Source organism: Lissotriton helveticus, chromosome 7 (assembly GCF_964261635.1).
Source record: "Lissotriton helveticus chromosome 7, aLisHel1.1, whole genome shotgun sequence".
Lineage (NCBI taxonomy): Eukaryota > Metazoa > Chordata > Amphibia > Caudata > Salamandridae > Lissotriton > Lissotriton helveticus.
The window spans coordinates 1,178,767,294-1,178,793,518 of NC_136068.1; the positions used below are offsets into that span (position 1 = coordinate 1,178,767,294).

The 26,225-nt window shown below is 47.8% G+C and overlaps 1 protein-coding gene across 4 annotated transcripts in view; it reads right to left on the reverse strand.

The window, feature by feature from the left end:
• Nucleotides 1–6,591: 6,591 nt before the first annotated feature.
• HELZ (helicase with zinc finger) overlaps nt 6,592–26,225 on the reverse strand; it is a 1,775,655-nt gene continuing 1,756,021 nt past the window's right edge. For all 4 annotated transcript variants that reach the window (XM_078654323.1, XM_078654320.1, XM_078654322.1 and 1 more), the window contains exon 32: nt 6,592–8,022. In XM_078654323.1, coding sequence (XP_078510449.1) covers nt 7,691–8,022 — 332 coding nt within the window. In that variant the 3' untranslated portion in view covers nt 6,592–7,690. The remainder of the gene's footprint in view (nt 8,023–26,225) is intronic.

Genomic DNA, 26,225 nt, shown 5'->3' on the forward strand with positions numbered 1-26,225 from the left:
ATCCTCTGAAAAGCCAGATGTCCTCAACCAAGCGTAGTGCCTAAGAGCTACTGACATGCCAATCGTTCTGCCTAGTGAGTCGGTGGTATCGAATCGTGAAGTTTGCTGCATCTCTCCCATCTGTTACTGCTTGGGAGAGGAAGGTACGGGCAGCACTTGTGCGATCATATCCCAGATAGTATGGGAGTATCAGCCCAAGAGGAATGCGGCATTCACGGACCAAAGTGCCAAACTGGAGGAAGAGAAAATGTGTTTCCCAAGATGATTCGGCTTCTTGGAATCCCTGTCTGGGGAGCAGAAGGGAGTGTGCCCTTGGCAGAAGAGGCTTGGAACAGCAAGCTCTCTGGGGAAGGGTGTTGGGTGAGGAAAACTGGGTTGCCCGGAGACGGGCAATCGTCCTTTCCACAGGAGCCTTATGTGCTGGGCCTGGACCAGATGCCCAGAAGGACATCAGTGAGGGCTTCACTGAAGGGCAGAAGGGGCTCAAAGGAGGCTGCCTCAGGCTGAGGCACTTCTGTTATGAGATCAGTCCTGACTGCCACTGAAGGGAGCTCCAGGCCCAAGGCCTTGGCTGTCCTTCACACCACCACAGCATAGGATGCGCACTCCTCTGTAGCCACGGTAGGGGGAGGAAGCATGCCAAGGTCTGGAGAAGGGTTCAGACCACTGGGATCAACCAGGTCCTCTCTCCAGTCCGGCTCTTCAAGCTGGTCAGCCAAAAGTTCCAGCGACCCCTCCCAATTCTCATCAGCACCTTCTGGACGATAGGGAACACCAGGGATGAACAGGAGAACAAAAGTACCCTTCGGCTTCGGATTTGATGTCGACCGACGTTGGTCCAGCTCCGGGTTCATCTTGGGAGTAGGGATGGGGACGGCAACGGCCGAGGGGACAGCCGGCACCGGGGGTGTCGTCGCCGGGGAAGTTCGGGTAAGATCGACCACCATCTATCCGGATCTAGGCCTGTATCAACGGAGGAACTCCGGCGTCACGCCGGCATCGAAGGCCCAGGACCCCTGACCGGCTCCGTGGGGCAGAGTAAGGCTGCATAAAGATATGGTGGAGGGCTTTGTAAAGAGGATGCCCCAGCTCCTGGAAACAGATGGGTTGAAGGGGGGGCGCAGAGTCGTCCGTGAAGGAGGCACTGGAGACGAAGCCTTAGAGCGATGACGCTCCTGGTCCTGGAGAAGGCGAAGAGCGCTGGTGCTTCTTTGTTTTCTTCTTGTGCTTCGACTTACCTGAGGACTTAGAAGAATATGAATGGAATGAGGTGTGGGGGCTCTGCGAGAGGCCCGAGACCTTCCTTTCAAACGAGACCGGGAGCGACCCGGAGCCTACCGCCGAGCATCCAAGAGCTTTCGGGACCGCTCCCGCAAAGACTTCGGATTCATGGCCTGGCAGTCGGAGCATGACTTTGGGTCGTGGTCGCGCTCCAGACACCAAAGGCACAGAGGTGCGGGTCCATCACATACATCAGCCTGTGACAGGCCTCGCAAGGCGTGAAGCCAGTCTAACAATGGGACATCCCTCGCACACCAGGAGTCAAAGACTCGGAAAGAAGCCGACAAAACGGCGAAAAGGTTTAGCCAAAAAATGACTAAAGGGGTAGCTGTCTCTGGATCTGCGCTAGGCTACAACAGAAAAAGAAAGAACTGACGTCAGCACGCAGGGGTGGTGTGTAAGTAGGCACCCTGACGTCATCCCAGCGACCACCACACCGACAAAGGACACGGAGTCGACCAACCCCACCTCCCGATGCGCAGGGGTACTGCTAAGAAAAATTTCTCTGGATGCAGTTTGATGCCTAGGTGTAATTCTAAGGTAAGAAATCTCTAACTGTCTTTTTCCGATAAATTTGACATCAAATCCCGTCTTACAAACCACTGGACAAATTGAATACACTCACACAATTTACTCCAGATTAATGCCAGACTACATACCAGAGCAGCTCTCTTGAACAATGCTAGCATTTGTATAGGAGGTCAACCTGCTCATTAGGAAACATGGTAAAAGGCTGGCCTTCACACTGTAGGACAATTGCTTTTCAACTAAAAACCTTGGACACACCAAGATAGCAATTTCATTTACCCTACAGTCAAAATCGGAAATACTTTCAGTTGCCCCACTGTCTTACTAGTGTACTGGGGCAACTACAGTGGAATTACACCGACTCTCCTGCTCAACAGCATTTAAAGCACTGGGGACCCTATAAAGGAATAATGTAATTTTCTTTTCTAGTAGTTCATCATTTGCAGGGTGGCATCTACGCAGGAAATAGCAGATCCATATTAGCAGACTAATTGAAGGATGAATGGGAAGGGGTAAGAGAGAACCTAGACAAAGGGGTCTAGGAGTCCAGAATGAAGTTCTGTCTTTAAATCACTCCAAGGCTAGTACTCAACGCATGAGAGACTGTCGACAGCAGGCCTGTGACACAATACAAATTGCTGGGGATGCAGCCAGCCAGGTCATGTCCTCTTTGATTGGCCAGATATATGCCACTTTTGGGCCCTAACTGGTGACGACCTTAAAGATACATTAGAATTTGTTCTACCCACGACAAAGAAAATGGTCTTACTATATGACTTGACAAATTCTCAATCAGAATGCCTTTTTGAAATTTACAAGTTCAGTCTCTAACCAAACACTGGTCTTTCTGGACTTAAACATCTATGCGGAGGGTGGTAGGTTAAAAACAACGACCCACTTCAAACCGACAGCAAGGAATTGTTTGCTAAGGTTTGATAGCTTCCATCCGAGACACCTGAGAGAGAACTTACCATATGGCTAATTTTTACGCCTACGGCGTAATTGCACTGAGGTTTCGGAATTCAGAACACAGGCTTGTGATCTGAAAGAGAACCTAAAATTACGACAGTACCCTGTAAAAATTATCAACAAAGCTATGAAGCGGGCAAAGAATAACCACAGAGAGGCTCTTCTGGAGGATAGACAGAAGGCACCCACAGAAGTCAATCGACCAATATGCGTGACAACTTATAACACCATGTCCAATGAAGTCTCCAAGATCATCAATAAACATTGGGGAATTTTGACAGGTGGCAACCGTAACCTGGAAAAACCAATGTTCGCACATCGTAGAGGACGGACCCTTAAAGACATACTGGTGCATACACGACCAAAGCCTATCGTTGAAACCAGACAACTTACCATAGGAGTACAAGGTCATTTCCCATGCGGCAATTGTAGCAGTTGCCATCTTACACAAAAGAGCACCTCGCTAACTTTCAGGAATGGCACTACTTGAGAGCAGTGTAAGATGACAAACTGCAATACCAAGAACGTGGTTTATCTCATCACATGTCCCTGTGATTTAGAATATGTGGGAATGACCACCAGGGCCATAAAAACACGCATGAACGAGCACAAAAGCAATGTACGTTGCAAAGAGAGCACAACAAAAATGGCTACACACTATCTTAACGCTCAACACTGCGTGAATGACCTAAGGTGGACAGTGATTGAACAATTGCCATCTGATGTGGGTCTATTTCAGAAAGAACAAAGATGGGTGTTCCGTCTTGGTACCCATATTACAGGTCTGATCGATGAAGTTCCTTGGGGACAATTGTCCCACTAGATATTTCTGATGCCTTTTTCCACACAACCCATGAGTGGTATGAAGCATATCCCCACACCTTTGTAATGACTACATATCGATCTGCAATTCGGGGCATCATAGTATTCAATAGGAATGGATGCGGTTTAAAACGGGCACAATCTACTGTTTTTCTCCATGAAGTATTACTGCCCAATGTGTGTTAGGTCTTTAACTGCTTAAACCCCCCCTTTTTTCGGTTAATATAAGAATGAGCCTTTACGGCTAAATGCGAGAACCAGTCTCCGTTCTTTTTCCTAGGTTTTCGACCACGCATGCACGGATGTTAACCGGAACACCGCGCGCATGCGCACTACAGTAACACGCGCATTGAGCATGCGCGATGCATTAGACAGCTCCCTTGACCAGACGGAGCAGCGATACTAACCGAGCGCTACCGGAAGCTCCATACAAGGGCCCACAATTACTTAATTAAACATCAGCGGGACTCATTAAACGGCGGAATACCCTTTTTTGGACATCTTCGGTATTCCGGTTTCACGCTAATGAGGCTAACAATTAACTACACATAGGGTATAAATAGCGATCACTCTGAGCTCTCCCCACTTCAGCGGAGCAGCGTGTGGGGTAAGACGGAGGACTACTCGTCCCAAGTTCGTGAGTTTGGAGTAAAAAACAAGCATTTCTTAGACCAACGAAGTAAGTGAGAATAAAATACTTATACCTGCATTACTTCTCACTTCCGATTGCATATTAGCAAACACCCCCCAGACGTTCCTAATGCTCATGAAGCAAGGAAGCAAGCAAACTTCACAAGTATGACCTGGCTTCTATTATATTCCTAGTTATTTATGTTTCTATGTTGTGTGTTTTGTCAGTGTTTTTTTCTTTACAGGGCTTATTAAAGCAAATGGTATGTATGGTTCCAGGTGATTGCACCTGTCTGAACTACCCGGTACATGGGTAACCATTTTTTCAAAAATCTTTTCTTTTTCTTCTCTCAGGTCATGCAAGTCGCATTGAACTTGTAAAATACCGCTGTAGGCACATCATAGCCTTAAGTACTACACATATAGACTTAACTAATTTTCACTTTTTGTTATCAACATTAATACATTTTTTGGTAATATTAATGAAACGTGAGTAAGGTGGGGAAGTTGTGCCCCCGTCCTGAAGAAGGAGCCCTGTCTCCGAAACATGTCGACGCACACATGAGGTACTGTCCATTAACACGACAGATTTGACCTCGCACTGCACTTCTTTTTAATAGTACCAGCCGGAGTTAGGAATAAAAAAAATTCAATAACACTCACGAGCCAGGTACTTTTTAACCTTTCACCACGTCCCACCACTCACATATAAAAAACAAACAAACACATGCACCACATATAGTCAAAAAACAGAAAAGTGCTCCCGCGTAGTCGTAGGTCGTAGCATCCCCGTTAGAGGGGTGCAAAGACCCCGATGATTAAGCATGACACCAAGGGGCCTTTTGGTGTGTGAGGGGTATTTTACAAAACACTAAGTGCTCCCACACCACTGTGGGGAACGCTTACCTCTGACCCTTAGTTGGATTCTTTATGTTTATGAAAGTAAGTCTGTGGAGTAAGAATCCTTCTCAATTTACTCTACCTCCCCCTCCTGTTTTTTGCATATATTGACAAATTCTCCCCCACTGAAAAATCCTAAAGGACATCTGTTTGTAAAGGCCATGACTGTTACCAAGATTTGCACTTCGAGTCATTGACAAGCACCACAATTGCAAAAACATGATGGATGGATGACTAAAATATGTAAGGCAGCCTCATATGAGAGGCTCATATACAAGTTACAGGACTATATGGAGACCTTCCAGTCAATGTGGACATCGTTAATTAACACACACATTTCCGACATAATGAGGATGCTAAATGAGGGAGAAAAAGCATCCACAATTCCACCCCCCCCCACATTCCTTACGGCTGATTGGGCACCTCATAGTCCTTTTCGTGGAGCTAGAAGACTGTTTTTTTCCCCAAATGTTTGGGACCCTGTAGTTTAATCTGTCAAGGAGGAGTTAGCTATTATTACTGGATTTTATCATTAGTATTGGGTATTCATTGAACTGAGAAACAGTGAAGAATAACTATATTAAGAATGATAATAGACAACTGGTCTGCTAGTCTAATACTCTTCGCCCAGTAGGTGCTTCGGGAACCGGTTTATTGAATATATATGTGTCGACATCGATGTCCTTTGCTGTATCGTTTGCATTGCTATTGAAAATCCACAAATAATACAAACAAAACAAATCATTAACTAAAAACGAACTTCACTTGTTAGAAGAAACAAGAGGTTAAACAGGAGTTTTCTTGGTAATGCACTGCACTGTAGTGGTCATAAACGGACATCCCGCACTGCAATACAACAGCAGTGGGTTAAAAGATGTTGTGGCTATTTGCAAAAAAGGTTCCATTTAGGATAATTATTATATTCTACCACAACTAGAGGATGCAGCAGGAGCAATGATAATGCAACCAGAATGTGTGACAAATGTCACTATATAGATAGCTTTAGCTAAAACCACCGTTCCCACGTTAATCGTTATATATCTTGAAGCATCCTTTAACCCCTCCCACGCTTGTGACGGAACCGTTCCGTCACGCCCCTCGGGTGGACTGTGCTGGTGACGGAACGGTTCCGTCACGGCCCGCTCGCCATGCCTGCGTGAATTCCGCACCTGTGCTGAGCGTTCTATTGAGCGGGCGGGGCCGTGACGGAAGCGTTCCATCACAAGCACAGCTCACCCGAGGGCCGTGACGGAGCGGTTCCGTCACAAGCGCGGGTGCGCCGCGCGGCCCCACCCGCCCCTTAGCACAGCGGCGGAATAACCGCCGCAGTGAAAGGGTTAAAATGACATATCTCTAAGTTCGCTCACTTTAAGATCCACAATGCTCGAGTTTAATCAGTATTTACTTGATTGCTAAACTGGGCAAGCTTTGTCGATTTCAGTGAACAGTTTGACAGACATATTTTTTCTTTTTGTTTCTTTCTTTTAATGAGGTTCTGCAAACAAAACAGTTAGCAAAATAGTTAAAGTTTCTTGAATAATGTCACATTTTAATGTAAACATCAAATAATGTACCAAAAGATTTACTGGGAAAAAATAGGCGGCACAATTCTCTATTCCACTGGAGAGGGGTGTGGGAAGCCAGATTACAAACATTTACACATGCATAGTGAAAAGAAACAAATGTGTTTACTAAATTCACACAGTTTTTTTCTTTTAAAATAGTTTTAAATCTACTAAGCACCAACATACCTAAAAATTGATTTTAGCTTCATGATTCATTAAAAAACCTATCAAATTAACATTAAAAACAAGCTAACATTTCATAGCTCGTTGAAAATAAAATATAAAGCATTTTGAAAAATAACAAAGCATTTTTTGTTTCTTTTTAATCTTTTTGTTTTTGCATGTTTCAAAACCACAGCATGTGTCTCTCCGAGATGCACAGTAATTTTGCCCTACAGTGGATGGAGATACATAACCACATTATATAGTCTAAAACTATAAAAGTCTTCGAATGCAGCATCCCTTCACAAAAAAACTAATAAACTGATAAGATTTAAAAGATGCTGCTTCTTTATTTAGAAAAAAATGAAATTAATTTTAAGCAGAAAGAACATACATTTTTACATTACCTGGCCATTTCTGGTACAGAAACCCAGTATCGTATGCTAAAGTTATTAGATAAATGAAAATGCTAGTTACAGTTTTTTTTCCTTTTTTTTTAAATACAACTTTGTCAAACTTTTTTCTGTTTTTATAGTTGCAGTTAACGTCTGAGCTGCTAGCTTAATGCAACGTGTGACATCACCCAAAAAAAACACAAAATGACCGTTGTTCTTTCTACATAAAAGCTGATAAAAATGGTATTCACATCAAAATAGCATATAATTAAAAAAAAATAGTTGCAGAACTAGCAGCAAAGCCATCAACTGTGTATATTTAATAACTGACCCAACGTTAATAGTTGGACAGATTTTGTAAAATGTATCTTACCCTACTAATGCAAACAAAAAAAATAAACAAAATTATCTCTTTAAAATAAAATGAAATTTAACATATTATTTAAAATAGGAGTAAAAGCCGCTGCTACCTGATGAACTACCTAAGCTAAGTTCCTGAAACAGAGCCAAAGGATCGCTATTCTTTTTTGCCTGCTCGGGTGGGGGTTTGGGCTTTGGTGGTGCCCTCAGGGCACTTGCGTAGGACATGGCAGGCTTGCTCCCGCTAGCATTTGGCTGGCCACTGCTGTTGGATCCGGCAATCTGCTTGTTCGGCATGAGAGGTGGGAACTGGCCAAGATGCTGCAGAGAGTTGAAGTTGAAGGAATTTGGAATCTGAAGGTTTTCACCTTTGAGATGATCCTCATGGGGGTTTCCGGCCTTCGATTGCACTGAAACAATTGGAAAAAAAAAACAAAAGAAGACTTTAGAAAATTCTTCAGATGAAAACGTTCATAATCTGCTATAGCCTGGTTAGAAACCAATCATAAAATAAGTTAGGTTAGGGCAAGTCTATAGAGTGCCTTTAAGATTTTCATGGCATTAGAAGCTACTGGACTGTATATTTTAAGCCAAAAAAAACAGTGCCCGGCAAAAGTAACTTTCGCAATGAAGGAAAGATTTGCATCAACAGAAAATGTGAAGTCTGTTACAAAAAAAACCCGATACATACCCTCCTAAACAGAGCACGCAACATGTATTTTTTTACCTACTTTAAAGTACCATGCAATCTGATCCGCGCTGGCCGAGTGGGCAAACCTCGGAGGGCGACGGCTGGACTATGGAGGCTGGTTCAGCTCCTGTGCGTTATGAACGAGTTGAAAGCAGCTACCAAAATGATTAAGAAGGAACTTATGTAGATAGTAGGATGCACAAAGCCTCAAGGCACTGTATTGTATAGGCTTTTATTGCACTTGTCTACATACGGGCAGGGGGGCTACTACTCTGTCACCAACCTCGCGTGCTCACTTTTAGAGAGCGACAGAGGGAGAGCGTGGAGCTGATCAGTTTACTTTCTGGACCAGCCCTTCCGAGCCAGGAAGAAGGGGCCTAAACTCGGCCCTAGGTGCTCCAACAATGTGGAATTATGTATGGTATGTCATAGTTGAGTGAGTATTTACATTGGAAGCAAGTGGAAACAGGCATGCAAAGAATGAACAAGCTTGCAAATTGAATCCTGGAACGCCTGAGCATGTTTTAAGAAAGTGGGTTATTAGTTAAGAAAGACGTTCGGTGCAAGGCGCGCGGGCCCTCCTTCGGAGTTTGGCGAATTGTCAGGGTTGCGTGTTAACTGGTCCAAGACCTGTTTATTCCCCTTGACCCCTCGCTGCGCCCAGCCCGCGGAGCTAGAGGGGCTGCGTTGGGAATCGGAGTGCTTACCGTACCTCGGGGTCTATATTTACCACACCCACTCGCTCCTGTATGAGGGGAATGTGGGCAGAGCGCTGAGGGGCATTAGAGGCAGAATGGGGTTTTGGCGTACCCTTCCACTGTCAGTGGCCAGATGAATAGCATTGTTGAAGATGGTGGTCCTCCCGCGACTGCTGTATTTTTTTCGCACGCTGCCGGTGTGGATTCCGCTTTCCTTCTTCCGGTTGCTGCGGTCGATGGTGATAGGGTTCATCTGGGGCTCCGGCAGGAGACGTGTAGCTTTGAACACCTTGCTCAGATCGCGGGAGGAAGGAGGCCTGGCGGTGCCGGATTTTGAATGGTACCCTCTGGCGGCACAGCTACAATGGCTCACGCAGGCGGTGGCGCGGGAGTTTAGGGGCCCAGACGGCCCACAGGGCAGAGTTATTCAGCGCCATGTCCTGTCCTTCATAGTACTCCAGCAGGGGCTCCGGTTAGACCAGCTCACTCTCGGGAGCGTACCCTTCGCCGGTGCTGGCTGCGCAGCCAGAAACGGGCGGGATCTCCTACCCCGTATGCCCCGGAGATCCCTCTGGGCATGTGTACTGCCCTCCCACATGGTGGGGATTGGTCAGCGCTGGCCGCCTGGGAGGACCGCGGGGTCCACAAGATAGGGGACTTGTATAGAGATGGTACTTTGCTGTCGTTTCACGAACTACGAGACACCTTCGATCTGCCGAGGGGTGACTTTTTGCTCCATGCGGCTCTGGTGTCCGGAATTCAGAAACGCTGGAAGCTGGGTCTGGCGGAACCCCCCACATCATTGGGCTGCCAATACGTCACGATGGCCGCTGGCACCTTCAAGGCTATCACCTGCTTGTACAGGAGACTGGCATTGGATGGACCGCCGCCTCTAGATAGGTTGCGGGAGCGCTGGGAGGGAGACCTCGGCCAGCAGATACCAGAGACGACCTGGCCTCAGCTCGTGCGACGGGCCTGGAAGGGCACGCGTAATGTTCGGTTTCAGCTAGTCCAATACTTCACCCTGCACAGGGCTTATTTGACGCCGGTCAAAATCCAGCAGGTCTTTGGAGGAGCACATTCGGTGTGTCCTCGATGTAATGCGGAGGGTGCTGACTTTGGTCATATGTTTTGGACGTGCGCAGGGCTCGGTACATACTGGACTGATGTTATGTCTTGCTTAAATGAGGTTACAGGACGTCAAGTTGACACAACCATGGGGGCTTGCCTCTTGCTCTGGTTCCCACACACCCCAGCAACAAAAATTACAAGTAAATTCTTTGACCTGCGGTTGATCTTGGCCAAGAGAGAGCTCACACTGCACTGGAAGTCCAGGGGGGACCCCAGATTCCTGAGATGGCGGGGGTGTTTCCAGCTATGGGCGACTAGTGAAGGGACTCTTAGATTGCAGCTAGCCAGACGCACCGCTAATGATAAAGCGCTAGATGCGGCCAGGGCGTGGGGTGCGCTGGTGGCGGACCTTCAATCAACACTGGGAGCTAGTGGGGGAGATGAGATGGATGCGCCGGCGAGCCAGACGGAGGAGACTAGGGCGGAGAACTGAGGGGGCACTCACCGGGGGTGTAGTCTGCTAGGCCCGCGCGACCTGCTGCATGCGAGGGTTTGAGTGCTTATGCTGAGAGGGAACGAAAGACAACCGAGGTACCGTGCTATATTCTGCGCAATATCTGGGTCCGCAACCAGTAGGGATCTGCGACTGGGAGTGCTCCGGGAGGTGTTGAGCGCTATTGCACGAAGGTTTATGCTACACTGTAGGAGAGACAGTAATGGGCACACTGACAAGGGGGGGTGGGGGTAGAGGGGGAGGGGGGAGGACGGATCGTAAGGGCATAGTTCATGTGGGCTAATGTAGAGGTTGTACTAGTAAGAACCATGGCGCTGAAGTACTGTGTATGATGCATGGTTGTAAGATGTTTGAGCGAAAATCAATAAAAATCTGTTTAAAAAAAAAAATTAGTTAAGAAAGACGTGGGTCCTTCACAAGTAATGTTTGCAGCCTTCTGCCTACAGGGATCCCATGTGTAGCACTTGACTCTCAGTGTAGCGAGGCAAAGCAGTCCAGCGCCTACTCCGGTGAGGTGGTGTGGAGCGAATACCTCACTCAGCAGGCACGCAACAAACCCCCAAAAATCACTCTCCTATCACTCATCATTTATATAAAGGAACATTGATTTAGCAGACACTACTCAATACAAATATATACATGGCAGGTTAAAATCCATATGGTGGCAGCCTCCTAACAGTTCATACTCTTAGCAAACTTTTAACCCTAAGGCCACATACCCCCCACATGCACTAGACAATAAAAGAGGGTTAAGATATTTAAAGGCAGGCCTACTAGCTTTGTCATGGTATCAGCAAATTATTGAAAATAATCTGTTAACACTGAATTACCTTATAATTGTCAATAAAGCACTTCAAAACATTCCAATAACCTTTATTAAAATATGTAATGATTGACTTTTAACTGTGTGTGTCAATAAAGGTTTTTAATAGCTTCCATTCAAAACGAAGATACACTGCATTTTAATAAAATGTGTGGTTGAGTTTTTTTTCTACATTTGACATGCAGCAAGTGCAATCTTAGAACCCACCAACATGTATCCCGCACTCTCAAGCATTCGAAGCAAAAGCTCCACCTCTAGAATGTCTTGGAATATTATGGAATAGCCTGCCCAGGTAACATATCCTCCGACCTGGGAAACTTACAGTGCCATTTGGTGTTAGTCTTTTAGGGGGCTGCTGCACATCTGGTAGCCCCCAAAGCACTCAATACAAATGTTGGTGGTACCCCTGCACTCTCTGTAGCACAACAGAAACCGAAAATACAGGTCCCTTAGGCACCCCAGAGAATTCTGGGTTGGTCCATTGGCATGAAGCTGTGCATATCTAAAAAGCAGATTCACACTGCAATTACGCTTCCTTTTCTTTTATGTTTTCTAAACAAAAGATGTGCCATTGTTGGAGACAATGGGGGAGCTCCACTATCCGGCTCCGGCTATCCCAGCTGGCTCACCGCGCTTTGCTCAGTCATGAGTAGCTGGCGTGAAGGCCTTTTCCATTTTTCTTGGTCTCCAGACCGCCCAAGTAGGAAACCACTCCCACACTCACTCCCTCCCTCTCCCTCTCCGATGTGGGAGAGCACAAAAGGACGGCCCAGGGTAGCCACTCCTCAAGGTCCTGCTGCTCTTCGGCCCAAGCCTAAAAGGAAATGTTCCTGGGGAAGCATTTAGGGTCTTGTGTCTTTCTTTGGTCTGCTTAATTGGTTGCCGTAATTCTTGCATCAGTCCTTAGGAACTGGGAGACCCCCAAGGACAAGAACATTCCTGGGTAAGGGGCCCCATGCATTCCCCCTCCCTGGCTCAATCTCGCTTACACCGACCCCCAGGACCACGGACCTTCCCCATGGGTATTTTGAAAAACCCTGGTGGGAGAAGCAACTCACTATTGTCTTGCTTGTCTCGGCCCTGGGTGGTCAACTACAATGATCTTGGTGGTGTTGTGTACCAGGAGGAGTTTCTTCAGGTTTCCTGGACGCTAAAAAGGTGTTTTCACCTTGCCTCCTCCTTATGTAGGCCCTGTATCTTGCCTGGGCATCTGGCACCACTTCTGGGTCTGGGGCTTTCCTCTGTAGCCCCCAAACATCCCCCGGGCAGAGTGCTCTCCTAGCTGCACAGCCAGGCTCCACAGTCTCCTTTTTGGCCATTAGCAAAGCATCTGGGTTAGCAGAAGTCAGGGGTCAGGGCCCCCCTCCTTCTGGATTTCACACTTCTGTAGGACCACTCCACAGAAGATCCAGGGGAGTCACCCAAGGACTCCCTCCATTCAACAGGTCCATCCCTCGCCTGGACCTCACAGAGGGTCTATAGGGACAGCGCTACTGGCCCTGAAAATAAATCGTAGCCCCTGGATGCCAACTGAAATCAGAGGTCTTTGAATCTATCCTTCCAACAATCGTCAAATAACTTCTCTCTTCCAGCTTGGCATTCCTCTGAAGTTGCTTCTCCCAGATCCAGATAGATAAGAAGAGTGGGGATGCAGAGGTTGTTAAGGTAGACACCTCTGCCCAGTGCTAGGGTGACAAATAATCACTCCACCCCCGTCTCAACCCTCCTGCACAGCATATTGGAACATTTCAATATGGCTACTTAAAGTGGTCTGTTGGAAGACCTCTCAGAAAGCATGAAACCAGCTGCCCGATTACCCCGCCCTCTACAACATCCAAGGGATGCGCCTAATGTGGTTGGTTCCGATTTCTAGCTGTCTTCCTTCGTGTTTGTGGGAGTGAGCCTTCCCAGACTAGGTGCAGTGCGAAAGGTATTAAGTACCTGCAGATTCCTTACCCACCCCTTTCCCAGGAACAAGGGCAAGTCAATTACTCTGCTGGCCAGTAGATCCACAAAGTGGCCAGCAGAGTATTTCACTTGGCCAAGCCGGGGTAACAGAGGCCCAGAATCCCATATGAAGCAGAGTCAGAGAAATATGACATATCCTGAAGCAGGAGTCGAGATGGCAAAAGTGAGAGTGGAGTTCCATTACGGACTCTTTCATACCATATGATCAGTGTGTCATGCAAATCTCTAGGCCTCACGGTGGTGAAGAATAAGTTACTTATCTTCGGCAACTATATATCTGTATGAGACATTTATTAGTTATGGATTCCTTACCTTAGAATTACCCCCAGGCGTCAGACTTGATCCGGAGAATTTTTCTTCAGCAGTTACCTCTACTCGTCAGTAGGTGGCGTCGGTCGACTCCGCGTTCATCGCTGGTGTCGTGATCGTCGGAATGATGTTGGGGTATCTACTTAGAAGCAGCCCCTGAGTGCTGACGTCAGTTCTTTACAAGACAATCCACGCCAGAAGCGCAGAGCCTTGCAAGACACTGATCACTGGTGCACAGAACTAGGGCCCTGAAAGGGAGTCCCTTACTCCAGAAGTCAGTTAGCAGAACAGGGAGGATGGGTGGGGCAGTAAGGAATCAATAACTAATATACGTCTCTTACAGATATATCGTTACCGAAGGTAAGTAACTGATTCATCTGAAAGAGACTATTAGACCTTAGAATAGGTACCCCAGCAATATCAACCCTGGAGGCGGGTCTGCGAAGTAAGTTCACACTAGAAAGTCCTGGAGAACTGAACGGCCAATGAAGCTGTCTTTCTGGACTTGGCTGTCCAGGTACTAATGTTTAGTGAACATGTGCAATGAAGCCCACGTGGCTGCCTGGCAGATATCATGGGCAGATGTCATGAAGGGGGACTCCACATCCCAAAGCAGAAGTGGCTGCAGTCGCCCAGGTGGAATGATCGTGCAACCCTACTAGAGGCTCCTTTTTCGCCAAGGAATAGCAAATTTTGATGCAAAGTACGACCATTCGATAGATGGTCCATTTTTGCACAGCCCGACCTTTATTGGCGCCCATATACCCAACAAAGAGCTGATTATCCGACCAGAATTGTTTTGTGCGATCCAGATAAAATGATAGCACACGTTTTGGATCCAAACTGTGGGGCCTCTTGACTATATACTGGCAGGAAATTTTTCATGCCATTAACCAAATAATTGAAAGAACTGACTCTCCCTCCCCGTTGCTGGGTATACTGGGACTGGTGCGGGATCCGGTGCCTCAAAAACGTAAATTACATGCTCTCCTACTACTATATGCTAAGAGGCAGATTGCAATCCGATGGGGTAGGCGGAGAGTTCCCACGTTTAAAGCATTGCTGGCAGATGTAACGTACGGGCATACTCAGCTGGAGTTGTTCTGGGAACTGATGCCATAGACATCGCGGCCGAAAAACATTTGGGAACCCTTTCTGCAATGGTCGCGAGATACAGCTAGCCCAAATGCGCTGGAACAAACGTAACTAAATATTTGCAGTAGTTTCACATCCCGCTGCTGAGAGGCTGTAGGAGGAAACCCCATTTAGGCCACACACTTGTCTCTTGTGCAATGCGCATCTGTCCCCGAAGTATGATGAATGCGCAAGGTTTTATTTGCTGGGCCAATAGTTGAGACCTGTACGATGCTCCATACTTGAAATGTATATTATGTATGATGCCCATAATCACCCTTGTTATTAAGATGTGTATAAGGTACTTGTGCAGCCCTTTTCCGAGCCATATGTCATGACTATATACAGAACGTTTAGACTGGTATTTACTGTTTGTTTTAAATATGAATAATACTTCCTGGTTCTGGTAGTCACATATGTATTGTTTGAAATATGATAATATGGTAATCTATGTTTCATTTGAGAAAATCAATAAACAAATAAAAAAACAAAACTGTGGGGCCTCTCCTCTTTAGAATGATGCGGGGCGGCAAGACGGTGAACAAAGAGATGGTCTGCCCTATGTGGAAAGAGGTAACCACTATGGGAAGAAAGGAAGGCCTAGTGCAACGGAGAACCTTGTCTGGATAAAGAGGCAGGAAAGGAGGTTTAGAAGAAAGAGCCTGAAGCTCACTCACCCTGCGAGCAGAGGTGATGGCACCCAAAAAGGCAGTTTTGAGTGTCAAAAGTCTGAGAGGACACTTATGTAGCAGCTCGAAAGTAACACACATAAGGTAAGTCAGAACAAGATTCAAGTCCCACTGGGGCATTACGAAAGGAATAGGAGGAAACAGGTGAGTAATGCCCTTAAGGAAGCGATTTATAATAGGGGACTCGAAAAGAGAAGCTTGATCTGGAAGGCGAAGAAAGTTCGAAATGGCCAAAAGATCGCCCTTGAGAGTGACCAGAGCAGAGCACTGCTGGTCCAAAGAAAGAATGAAGAGGAGAACCTCTAAAAGAGGGACAGAAAGGGGATCCACAGCCTTTGCTGTACACCATGCCACACATTTGTTCCATCTACGTGCAGATACCGTTTTGGTGTAGGGACGCCTGGCTGCCAAGATAACTTTATAGACTTCAGGAGGAAGGTCAAAAGCTGTCAACTGTCACTGATCAATATCCACGCAAGTAAGTGGAGGCTCGACAGGTTCGGGTGGAGGACCATCCCCTGCTGCTGCGACAGAAGATCCTCCCGAAGGGGCAGTCTGATCATAGGATCAATGTTCATGTTCTAAAGCTCGGGACACCAGACTCTCCATGCCCAGTCCGGAGCCACAAGAATGACTTGGCTCTGGTCACGCTTGATCTTCTTCAGCACTCTGGGCAGAAGCGGGTAAAGAGGGAAAGGCGTATAGAAGACCGCAACTCCACTCGCGACGAGAAGCATCGCCTAGCCAGTGAGTGGCACCTTGGAAATTCCAACACACAGAACTGCTGACATAGCGCGTTCTGTTCAGTGGCAAAAAGATCTAACCAAGGCTCTCCTAAATGCTGAAAGAGACCTCATACCACCTCTGAGTGAAGACCTCATTCGTCATCCATCATGCACCGGCGGCTGAGTTCTTCTGCCCTGGCTTTCAGGGAACCCACCAGGTGTTGAACCACCAGGGACATGCCCCGATGTTCCAGCCACTTCCAGAGACGAAGTGCCTCCTGACCTAGGGTCCACAACCCCACCCCACCCTGTTTGTTGCAATACCATATGGCAGTGGTGTTGTCCGTGAACACCTGCCCTACTCTTCCTTTGACAAAAGGAAGGAATGCCTTCAGTGCAAGAAAATCGCCAGGAGCTCCAGAAGGCATAGTCCCCTAGCAAGAGGCCGTCCGGCCCAGCAGCCTCAGAGTCATTCTGACCGAAACCCGGGCTAGAGGCTGAACGTTCCACCATCATGTTAAAAAAAATGTAGGTATACGAATACATATATATATATATATATATATATATATATATATATATATATATATATATATGTATTTGTATACCTACATTTTTGTGATCAAGGGTAGTGTCTACCCGAAACGCGTCATGCCAAACGAAACAGAGAGGTGATAATAAACTTACCTGTGTACTGGAAAGCTGCCTGGTGGTCCGGGATTTCTGCATGCCGCGCTGGAGAAGCAGAAAGTTGTTTGGGGGGGGGGGGGATGATATATCACCTACTGGCAGTCGCCAGTAGGTATATATAGTTAGGATTTTTTCTCTATGGGATTTTTGAAAAATCTATGTCTAATAACTTTGGCGTTTGTGGACGGAATTGGCTGAAATTTTCAGGAAAATGGAACATTTTGTTTCTGAGCAGCCCCTGAAAATTGGGGGGGGGGGGTTTGTCAAGGGGGGGCCGAGAAAAAAGGGGGGGTCCCAAAACGCATTTTTCCCATGTTAATTTCCATAGGGCGGTTGGCCTCACTTTTAGCCCGAACGGCTGAATGGATTTGCATGAAACTTGGCAAAATTGTAGGGACTGTTAGCCCGATGTGCCTTTGCTAGGTCTCAATATATGTGCTCCAGTGGATTTTGATAAATTAACGTTCAAAAAAATATATATATCTGTAACAGCGCTCCGGGTAGCGCTCCGGTTCGCGTACTTGACGCATAATGGAACTTCGCGAAGCGAAGCTGATTGTCTCTCCGGTGTCTGTCAACATTCTAAACAGTCCGGAGCGGCCGCCATCTTGTCTCTCGGTAGGATCGAGAGACAAGAGGAGGCCAAAACAAAGGGGGAAATGACCATAAGGGGGCTTAGCAGATCCTCCCTGCCCCCCTAGGTTTGATGTGGAGGCTTTAAAAGGGCCCCGCGGGGCAAAAAAAAGCACATCAGCGTGCATAAACACGAAAATGTTTTTATCTACCACGTACTTGACTTATCTCTCTGAGATGCATTCCCTTGTGTTTCGGCAATGGAAGTCTGTTCATTACATAGATCGCCCGAGGGCGGTAGTACTGACCAGCGTAGGAAAGGGTCAAAAGCCAGGGGTATAGGAGTATGTAACAAGCGAGCCATTTAATTGAAAAAACTAAACGTGACAAACGGTTGCAGGATCAGTGAAGGTTGATTTTATAATTGAAAGTATAACAGGATCAGTTACAATAAAATCGTCCATACGCACACCATGGGCGAGTATCATGGGTAACATTACTTCGAAGCTTTATTAATACAATAATCAATAATGAAAAATCGACATCAATAGGGTTGTCCGTATGCCCAGTCAGTACCCTTCCCCGCCCGCCATGTGCACAAAGACCGCATACATCCCCCATAACGTCACGGCTAAGTAACTAGAACGTCATAAGGAGTTGCAAGTCGCTCCCATACTGGCGCCATTTTGGTCGAGGCCAGGCAGGTCCAGAGTATAGTTCAATGTCTCCAATAAGTAGCGGCAGGACCAGAATCCCTTTCGGCAGTTCAAAAAGTTTGTTAGCGCCAACAGAAAGAACAGGCAGCATGAACCATGACTCAAAGGCGAGGGAGGCAAAATCTTCCCTACCGGGTCACGCTGAGGTCCCACCGGAGCTGATCAAGTTGGCAGTCTACAGTGTCTCTTAGTAATTTGGACAAAAACTGGCGTCAGCATGAGAGCACTACCATCCTGTGACAATGTTGTGGCCACTTCCGGAGAGCGGGACAGCAGGCGTATCCCTCCGCCGATGCACTGAATCAGCCTCCCTCATGGCACCAGATGTGGATAAGGCGGCGGACACCCGTGGCAGCGGTATATCCATGGGGGATAGTCGAGCAACAGTGGCGGTTGCCCCCATCGGAAGCCCGCGGGAGTCGAGGGCCAACGACTCTCGTAGAACCGTTAAAACTGAGAGGACGTCTTCAAGAGTGGGGCTCATGCCCGAGCAGGCAAGCATTCGAGTTCCAGGGTAGTCCAGAGTCGTTCTAGTGGACCAGGCCCAAATCCGGGGAGTCGGCCGCCATTTTGAGCGTTCCGCAGCAACAGCCGCTCTTCACCCCGGCCACCGGAGCGGGTCTCCGGCCATCCAACCGAGTGGAACGCCAATGGCAGTCATGGTGCAGCTGACCGGGGAGTGAAACGCTAAGGGTCGCCCTGCTGCAGCTGACTGCGGGGACGGGCCTTGGCGCGTGGTGTCGCCCCCGGGCTATTTGCACAACGGTCCTCCACCCCTAGGTCACCGCCTATGCTACCTCGACAGGAACAGCGTCATGCATTTGGATCGATGTTGCAGCAGGCTGCCATGTAAATAGTTATTTAATAAAACGTTTTACCCTGTTACTTTGCTGGTGTGTTGTATATATTTATAATATTTGCATAGGGTTTGTCGTTATTTTGGGCGGGGTGGGCGGCGGAGCCGAGCTAACTTCTCTTATTTAGTCAGCACATAAATTGACTTACTGGTGCGCATTATTTTGGGTGTACATTTGGAATATCGGTTGGGGTCGGGTTCGTCGTACTGAAATAACCCTTCAAGTTTCTGGTGTAGGCTACTCTCCCATTCACTAGTTCCAGAGAGAGTCGTTCCTAAGTAAGGAAAGTGCTATATTCTTTTTCGTCCTTCACATGCGGATACCATGTTCGGGCTTATTTTTCTCATTCCATTAACCGTTCGATCAACGCCTCAGTCATACAAAAAGCATTCTTTTATTGACCCAGTCGTGCGCCACACATACGCATTCATACCGTACAAATCAGGGCCCATGCACACATTCATACCATACAATCTTTCACGCTCCCAGAGATAGCTCGTACATATAATGCACCGTCTCACAGAGCTAGCCTATTTTTCCTCGCGTGGAACACGGTGCGGTTTAGGTCTTCTCCATACTTTAGCTGAAATTCCAATGTAACCTGCAGAAAAAGAAAAGAGGGGGGGGGCAGCGTTCAAAGCACATCAGCGTGCATAAACACGAAAATGTTTTTATCTACCACGTACTTGACTTATCTCTCTGAGATGCATTCCCTTGTGTCTCGGCAATGGTAGTCTGTTCATTACATAGATCGTCCGAGGGCGGTAGTACAGACCGCGCGTAGGAAAGGGTCAAAAGCCAGGGGTATAGGAGTATGTAACAAGCGAGCCATTTAATTGAAAAAAATAAACGTGACAAACGGTTGCAGGATCAGTGAAGGTTGATTTTTTTTATTCGAAAGTATAACAGGATCAGTTACAATAAAATCGTCCATATGCACACCAAGGGCGAGTATCATGGGTAACATTACTTCGAAGCTTTAATAATACAATAATCAATAATGAAAAACCGACATCAATAGGGTTGTCCGTATGCCCAGTCAGTACCCTTCCCCGCCCGCCATGTGCACAAAGACCGCATACATCCCCCATAACGTCAAGGCTAAGTAACTAGAACGTCATAAGGAGTTGCAAGTCGCTCCCATACTGGCGCCATTTTGGTCGAGGCCAGGCAGGTCCTTTCAAGTGGTGTGGGACCTGCCTGGCTTGGGGAATCTTTCAAGTGATGTGACTGAGGAGCAAATTGTGGACCTCTTTAAAGACTTCAACCCACTACATGTCAAGAAATGTCAAAGAGGAATGAAATGCTTTGCATTTGTAGACTTCAGTTCGGCGAAGACCCAGCAGAATGTTATAAGTAAATGTCATGGCACGAAGTTCAGTGGGCGGTCTGTCATTGTGAAAGCTTCAATTAAGTTGAATGGCTGCAAGAGCCCCGATTACACCAGCAGCCCTGTTAATATGCCGATCTTGGAAAAAGTTCCTCTGTTGGATTGCAATGGCTGCAGTGATGGTCTTGGGAAACTGCTTCCGAAAACTCTAAAGGCCACGAAAGCTTGCTATGCTGTTTCTTTGGAAATGCGGTGCTGGAAGTTATTGAAGAGTTGGCAGTGGTGTTTTTTGTGGATTTTGGACGCTCTGCCACTAATCCTGGAAAGCAATAAATTACATTAATTCCTGAAATTGTTTGATAATCACAAAATCCTCAGAATTGTCTTCAAACTATAGCAATTTCCCTATTTATATTCTTAAATTCTTGTAACTTCTACAGTCCAGAGTATAGTTCAATGTCTCCAATAACTAGCGGCAGGACCAGAATCCCTTTCGGCAGTTCAAAAAGTTAGTTAGCGCCAACAGAAAGAACAGGCAGCATGAACCATGACTCAAAGGCGAGGGAGGCAAAATCTTCCCTACCGGGTCACGCTGAGGTCCCACCGGAGCTGATCAAGATGGCAGGCAAGCATTCGAGTTCCAGGGTAGTCCAGAGCCGTTCTAGTTGGACCAGGCCCAAATCCGGGGAGTCGGCCGCCATTTTGAGCGTTCCGCAGCAACAGCCGCTCTTCACGCCGGCCACCGGAGCGGGTCCCCGGCCATCCAACCGAGTGGAACGCCAATGGCAGTCCTGGTGCAGCTGACCGGGGAGTGAAATGATAAGGGTCGCCCTGCTTCAGCTGACCGGCGAGTGAAACGCTAAGGGTCGCCCTGCTTCAGCTGACCGGCGAGTGAAACGCTAAGGGTCGCCCTGCTTCAGCTGACCGGCGAGTGAAACGCTAAGGGTCGCCCTACTGCAGCTCCACCTGGGGGTGAGGGGAGAGGGGGCCGTCCGCGCCGTCTCTCCTGCGGGCGCCCCACAAGATGGCCGGGCCTACGACCCTGGGTTTGAGAGTCTCATGCTCGATCGATTGAGCTGGCCGGATCAGGCAACAAGAAGGTGGGGGGGGGGGGGGGGGGGGTGGCGGCATCAGCAAGGCATCCCCCCACACAACTTGTCGGACATCACCTCTGGATGTACTGGGGACGAGCCTTGGCGCGTGGTGTCGCCCCCGGGCTATTTGCACAACGGTCCTCCACCCCTAGGCCGCCACCTATGCTACCTCGCCGGCTGATGGCCTTTGTAGACTTTCTAAAGCCCAAATCCTACTAAAAAGTAGCCCAAAGTAGCCCAGCACTGCTACTTTAAGGAAGGAGGGACAGGAACAGCATCATGCATTTGGATCGATGTTGCAGCAGGCTGCCATGTAAATAGTTATTTAATAAAACGTTTTACCCTGTTACTTTGCTGGTGTGTTGTATATATTTATAATATTTGCATAGGGTTTGTCGTTATTTTGGGCGGGGTGGGCGGAGGAGCCGAGCTGTCTTGCAGCCATCATGGCGTCGAGCTCGGTTCCTCTCACTAGTTTCATATTTCTCATGAGGGGTTGTTCCTAATGTTTCTATTTTAGCGAGGTCAAAAAGAGATCCCATCAGTGGCCTACTGATTTTGCTCGATTCCTTTTGTTTTTTCTAACGATTTTTATGTTATAGTTTGCTAGCACGATACAGCGGCTAGTCCGCATTTGATATATATGTCCTTTTTATTAGGGGTGTCCTCCGGTGGAGTCGGATGATCTATTGAAATTCACTGAAAAAACCATTAACCATGCAACTAACTATATATGGAATTTCAATGGTTTTGTGTGGGTAAAATAAGGTTTTGTAAATGCTAATTCCTAACTATATATGGTCTATAACCTATGTTTTTTTCAGTGAATTTTCAAGGTTTTGTAAATGCTAATTCCTAACTATATATGGTCTATAACCTATGGTTTTTTCAGTGAATATATATATATATATCACCAAAGAAACAATTATACTCGCACTCCACCAGGAAGATAGTTTATAGCAGGTTTATTTCTGTGCCATTACAGCACACAGCTTTAGGTAAAGGTAAAGCTGTGTGCTGTAATGGCACAGAAATAAACCTGCTATAAACTATCTTCCTGGTGGAGTGCAAGTATAATTGTTTCTTTGGTGAAAAATTAATCAGCAGGGGAAAGTCCGTCCCTGGAACTCGCACCGGCTGTTTAAAGGAGTGCCTTCGGTAACGGGATTAACTTGGTGAAGAAAAAAATAAATATATATATATATATATATATACATATCCGCAATACCTCGCGGCGCTCCACCTATTAGGCGAAAAACAAGGCATGGACCACTTATTTTGTAGCATACAATTTATTCACCCCAACAGCTAGTCATGACGCGTTTCGGCCGTCCCTGCGGCCTTGATCACATATATATATATATATATATATTTACTGAAAAAACCATAGGTTTCAGGCACGTTATAGTTAGAAATCAGCATAGGTTTCAGGGGCGTTATAGTTAGTTGGACATTTCAAAACCTGTTGAAATTCCCCCGTTATAGTAAGTTCAGCTAACTATAACTCGCGCGCACGCAATGCACTGCTGATTACGTCACATATTACATCACTCATGACATGGTCAGGGACATCACTCATGACATCTCAAATGACATCACTGATGACATCATCCAGTGAATGTGTGTTTTTCTGAAAATTAATATAATTAATTTATATACGTATATCTCAAGGTCGATGGAAGAATAAATGGGTATATAAGTGTCTAAATGGCTGATTTTTTTGATGTAAAATTGATGGTATAACTGACTGATTAAGTGTATCTTATAGAATACATGGGTTAGTGAGTAATGCACAAGTTACTACTTGTGTAACGATATATCTGTAAGAGACATTAGTTAGTATTAGATTCCTTACCTTAGAATATCCCCAGGCGTCAGACTGGATCCGGAAACTTTTGCGTAGCAGTACCCTTGCGTGTCGGTAGGCGTCGTCTGCGGCTCCGCGTCCGTCGTGGGCGCCGTGATGACGTCGTCGGAGTACTTAGACGCCGCCTCCGCGTGCTGACGTCAGTTCTTAGACACAGCTTTTCCGCGCCAGAAACGCAGAGCCATGTTAAAAACCAACACTGGTGCCATTGAAACTAGGGCCCTGAAAGGGGATAACCCTAACCCTAGATATTGGTTCGCAGAACGGGGAGGATGGGTGGGTCCGGTAAGGAATCTAATACTAACTAATGTCTCTTACAGATGCACAAGTTACTACTTGTGTAACGATATATCTGTAAGAGACATTAGTTAGTATTAGATTCCTTACCTTAGAATAGATACCCCAGCAATACCAACCCCGGTGGTGGGTCTGCGAACCAATAATCACACCAGAAAGTCCTGGAGGACGGAACGGCTAAAGAAGCCATCCCTTGGCTGTCCAGGCAGTAGTGTCTTGCAAACGTGTGCAGCGATGCCCACGTAGCTGCCTGACAGAAGTCTTGTAAGGGCACACCCCTGCCCAGGGCAGTGGTAGTTGCCGTGGCTCGGGTAGAATGAGCCCGCAATCCAGCAGGGGGCTCCTTCCTAGCCAAGGAGTAGCATGCCTGGATACACAAGATGATCCACCGGGAGATGGTCCTCTTGTGCACCGCTTTCCCCTTCTTAGCGCCCACGTAACCAACAAAGAGTTGGTCATCCACCCGGAACTGGCGTGTGCGATGCAGATAAAATGAGAGCGCACGTTTTGGGTCCAGACGATGGAGCCGCTCTTCCTCTTTAGAGGGATGCAGTGGCGGAAAGAAGGTAGGCAAGGTGATAGACTGCCCGATGTGGAAGGTCGTGACAACCTTGGGCAGGAAAGATGGTTTGGTACGTAGCACCACTTTGTCCGGATGGACAGAAAGGAAAGGTGGAGTACAAGAAAGAGCCTGGAGCTCACTCACTCTCCTGGCAGAGGTGATGGCAACCAGGAAAGCAGTCTTCAAAGTTAGAAGGCGAAGAAGACAGTTGTGAAGTGGCTCAAAGGGAGCGCACATCAGAAACGTTAGAACCAGGTTCAAGTCCCACTGAGGCATCACAAACGGAACAGGAGGAAACGTGTGAGTGATGCCCTTAAGAAATCAGTTTACAATAGGGGACTTGAACAAAGAAGGCTGATCAGGTAGCCTGAGAAAGGCTGAAAGGGCAGAAAGGTAGCCCTTGATAGTGCCCAGAGCAGAGCCTTGCTGGGCAAGAGAAAGAAGGAAGAGAAGAACCTCAGAAAGAGGGGCAGCAAGAGGATCCACAGCCTTTGCTGTGCACCATGCCACAAATCTGTTCCACCTGCAGGCGTATACCGACTTTGTGGAGGGACGCCTGGCTGCCAGAATGACGTTCAGGAGGCAAGTCAAATGGCCTCAACTGTCGCCGCTCAATCTCCAAGCATGGAGGTGGAGACTGGACAGGTTCGGGTGGAGGACCGTCCCCTGCTGCTGCGACAGAAGGTCCTCCTGAAGAGGCAGACGAACCGGGGGATCGACTGACATACTGAGTAGCTCTGGATACCAGTACCTTCTCGCCCAGTCCGGAGCCACAAGGATGACTTGGGCCCGGTCGCGCCTGATCTTCTTCAGCACTCTGGGCAGAAGTGGTATAGGCGGAAAGGCGTACAACAGACCGCAACTCCACTCGCGACAAAAAGCGTCTCCGAGCGAGTGCCGCCTTGGAAATTCCAACGCGCAGAACTGATGACATTGCGCGTTCTCTTCTGTGGCGAATAGATCTAACCAAGGCTCTCCCCATTGCTGAAAGAGGCCTTGCGCCACGTCCGAGTTCAGACGCCATTCGTGATCCATCATGCACCGACGGCTGAGTTCGTCCGCTCTGGCGTTCAGAGAACCTGCCAGGTGTTGAACCACCAGGGTCACGCCCTGATGTTCCAGCCAATGCCAAAGGCGCAGAGCCTCCTGGCAAAGGGTCCACGACCCCACCCCACCCTGTTTGTTGCAGTACCACATGGCGGTGGTGTTGTCCGTGAACACCTGCACTACACTCCCCCGGACAGAGGGGAGGAATGCCTTCAGTGCTAGACGAATCGCCCGAAGCTCCAACAGGTTGATGTGGAGTCGAGCCTCCGCCGGAGACCAGAGGCCTCTGATCTCCGCCTCTCCCATGTGGCCTCCCCAGCCCTGGAGGGACGTGTCCGTCACAACTACGTGCTCCGGTTGGGGAAGGGAGAGGGATCTGCCGCTGACCCAATCGCGGTCCGCGAGCCACCACTGCAGCTGTCTCGCAGTGCCCTCCGAGATCAGGACATGGTCGGATAGGTTGCCTTGATGCTGGGCCCACTGAAACTTCAGGTCCCACTGCAGAGCCCGCATCCGCCACCTGGCGTGATGCACTAGCAGGATGCAGGAGGCCATCAGCCCCAGAAGCTGCAGCGTCAACCTGACCGAAACCCGGGATAACGGCTAAAAGATGGGAATCAGAGCCTGAATATCCCGGACCCGCTGCTCGGGTGGATAAACCCGAAACTGCGCCGAGTCTAGAACCGCTCCGATGAAGAGGAGCTTCTGAGAGGGGCACAGGTGTGACTTTGGCACATTGATGGAGAACCCCAGCTGGTGCAGGAGATCTGCCGTAGTCTGGAGGTGGCTGACGACTGTCTGGGGTGAGCCCGCCTTCAACAACCAGTCGTCGAGGTAGGGGAAGACTGAAACTCCTAACCTGCGCAGATGAGCTGCGACCACCGCCATCACCTTTGTGAACACCCTTGGGGCGCTGGTAAGGCCGAAGGGGAGCACGGTAAACTGAAAGTACTCGTGG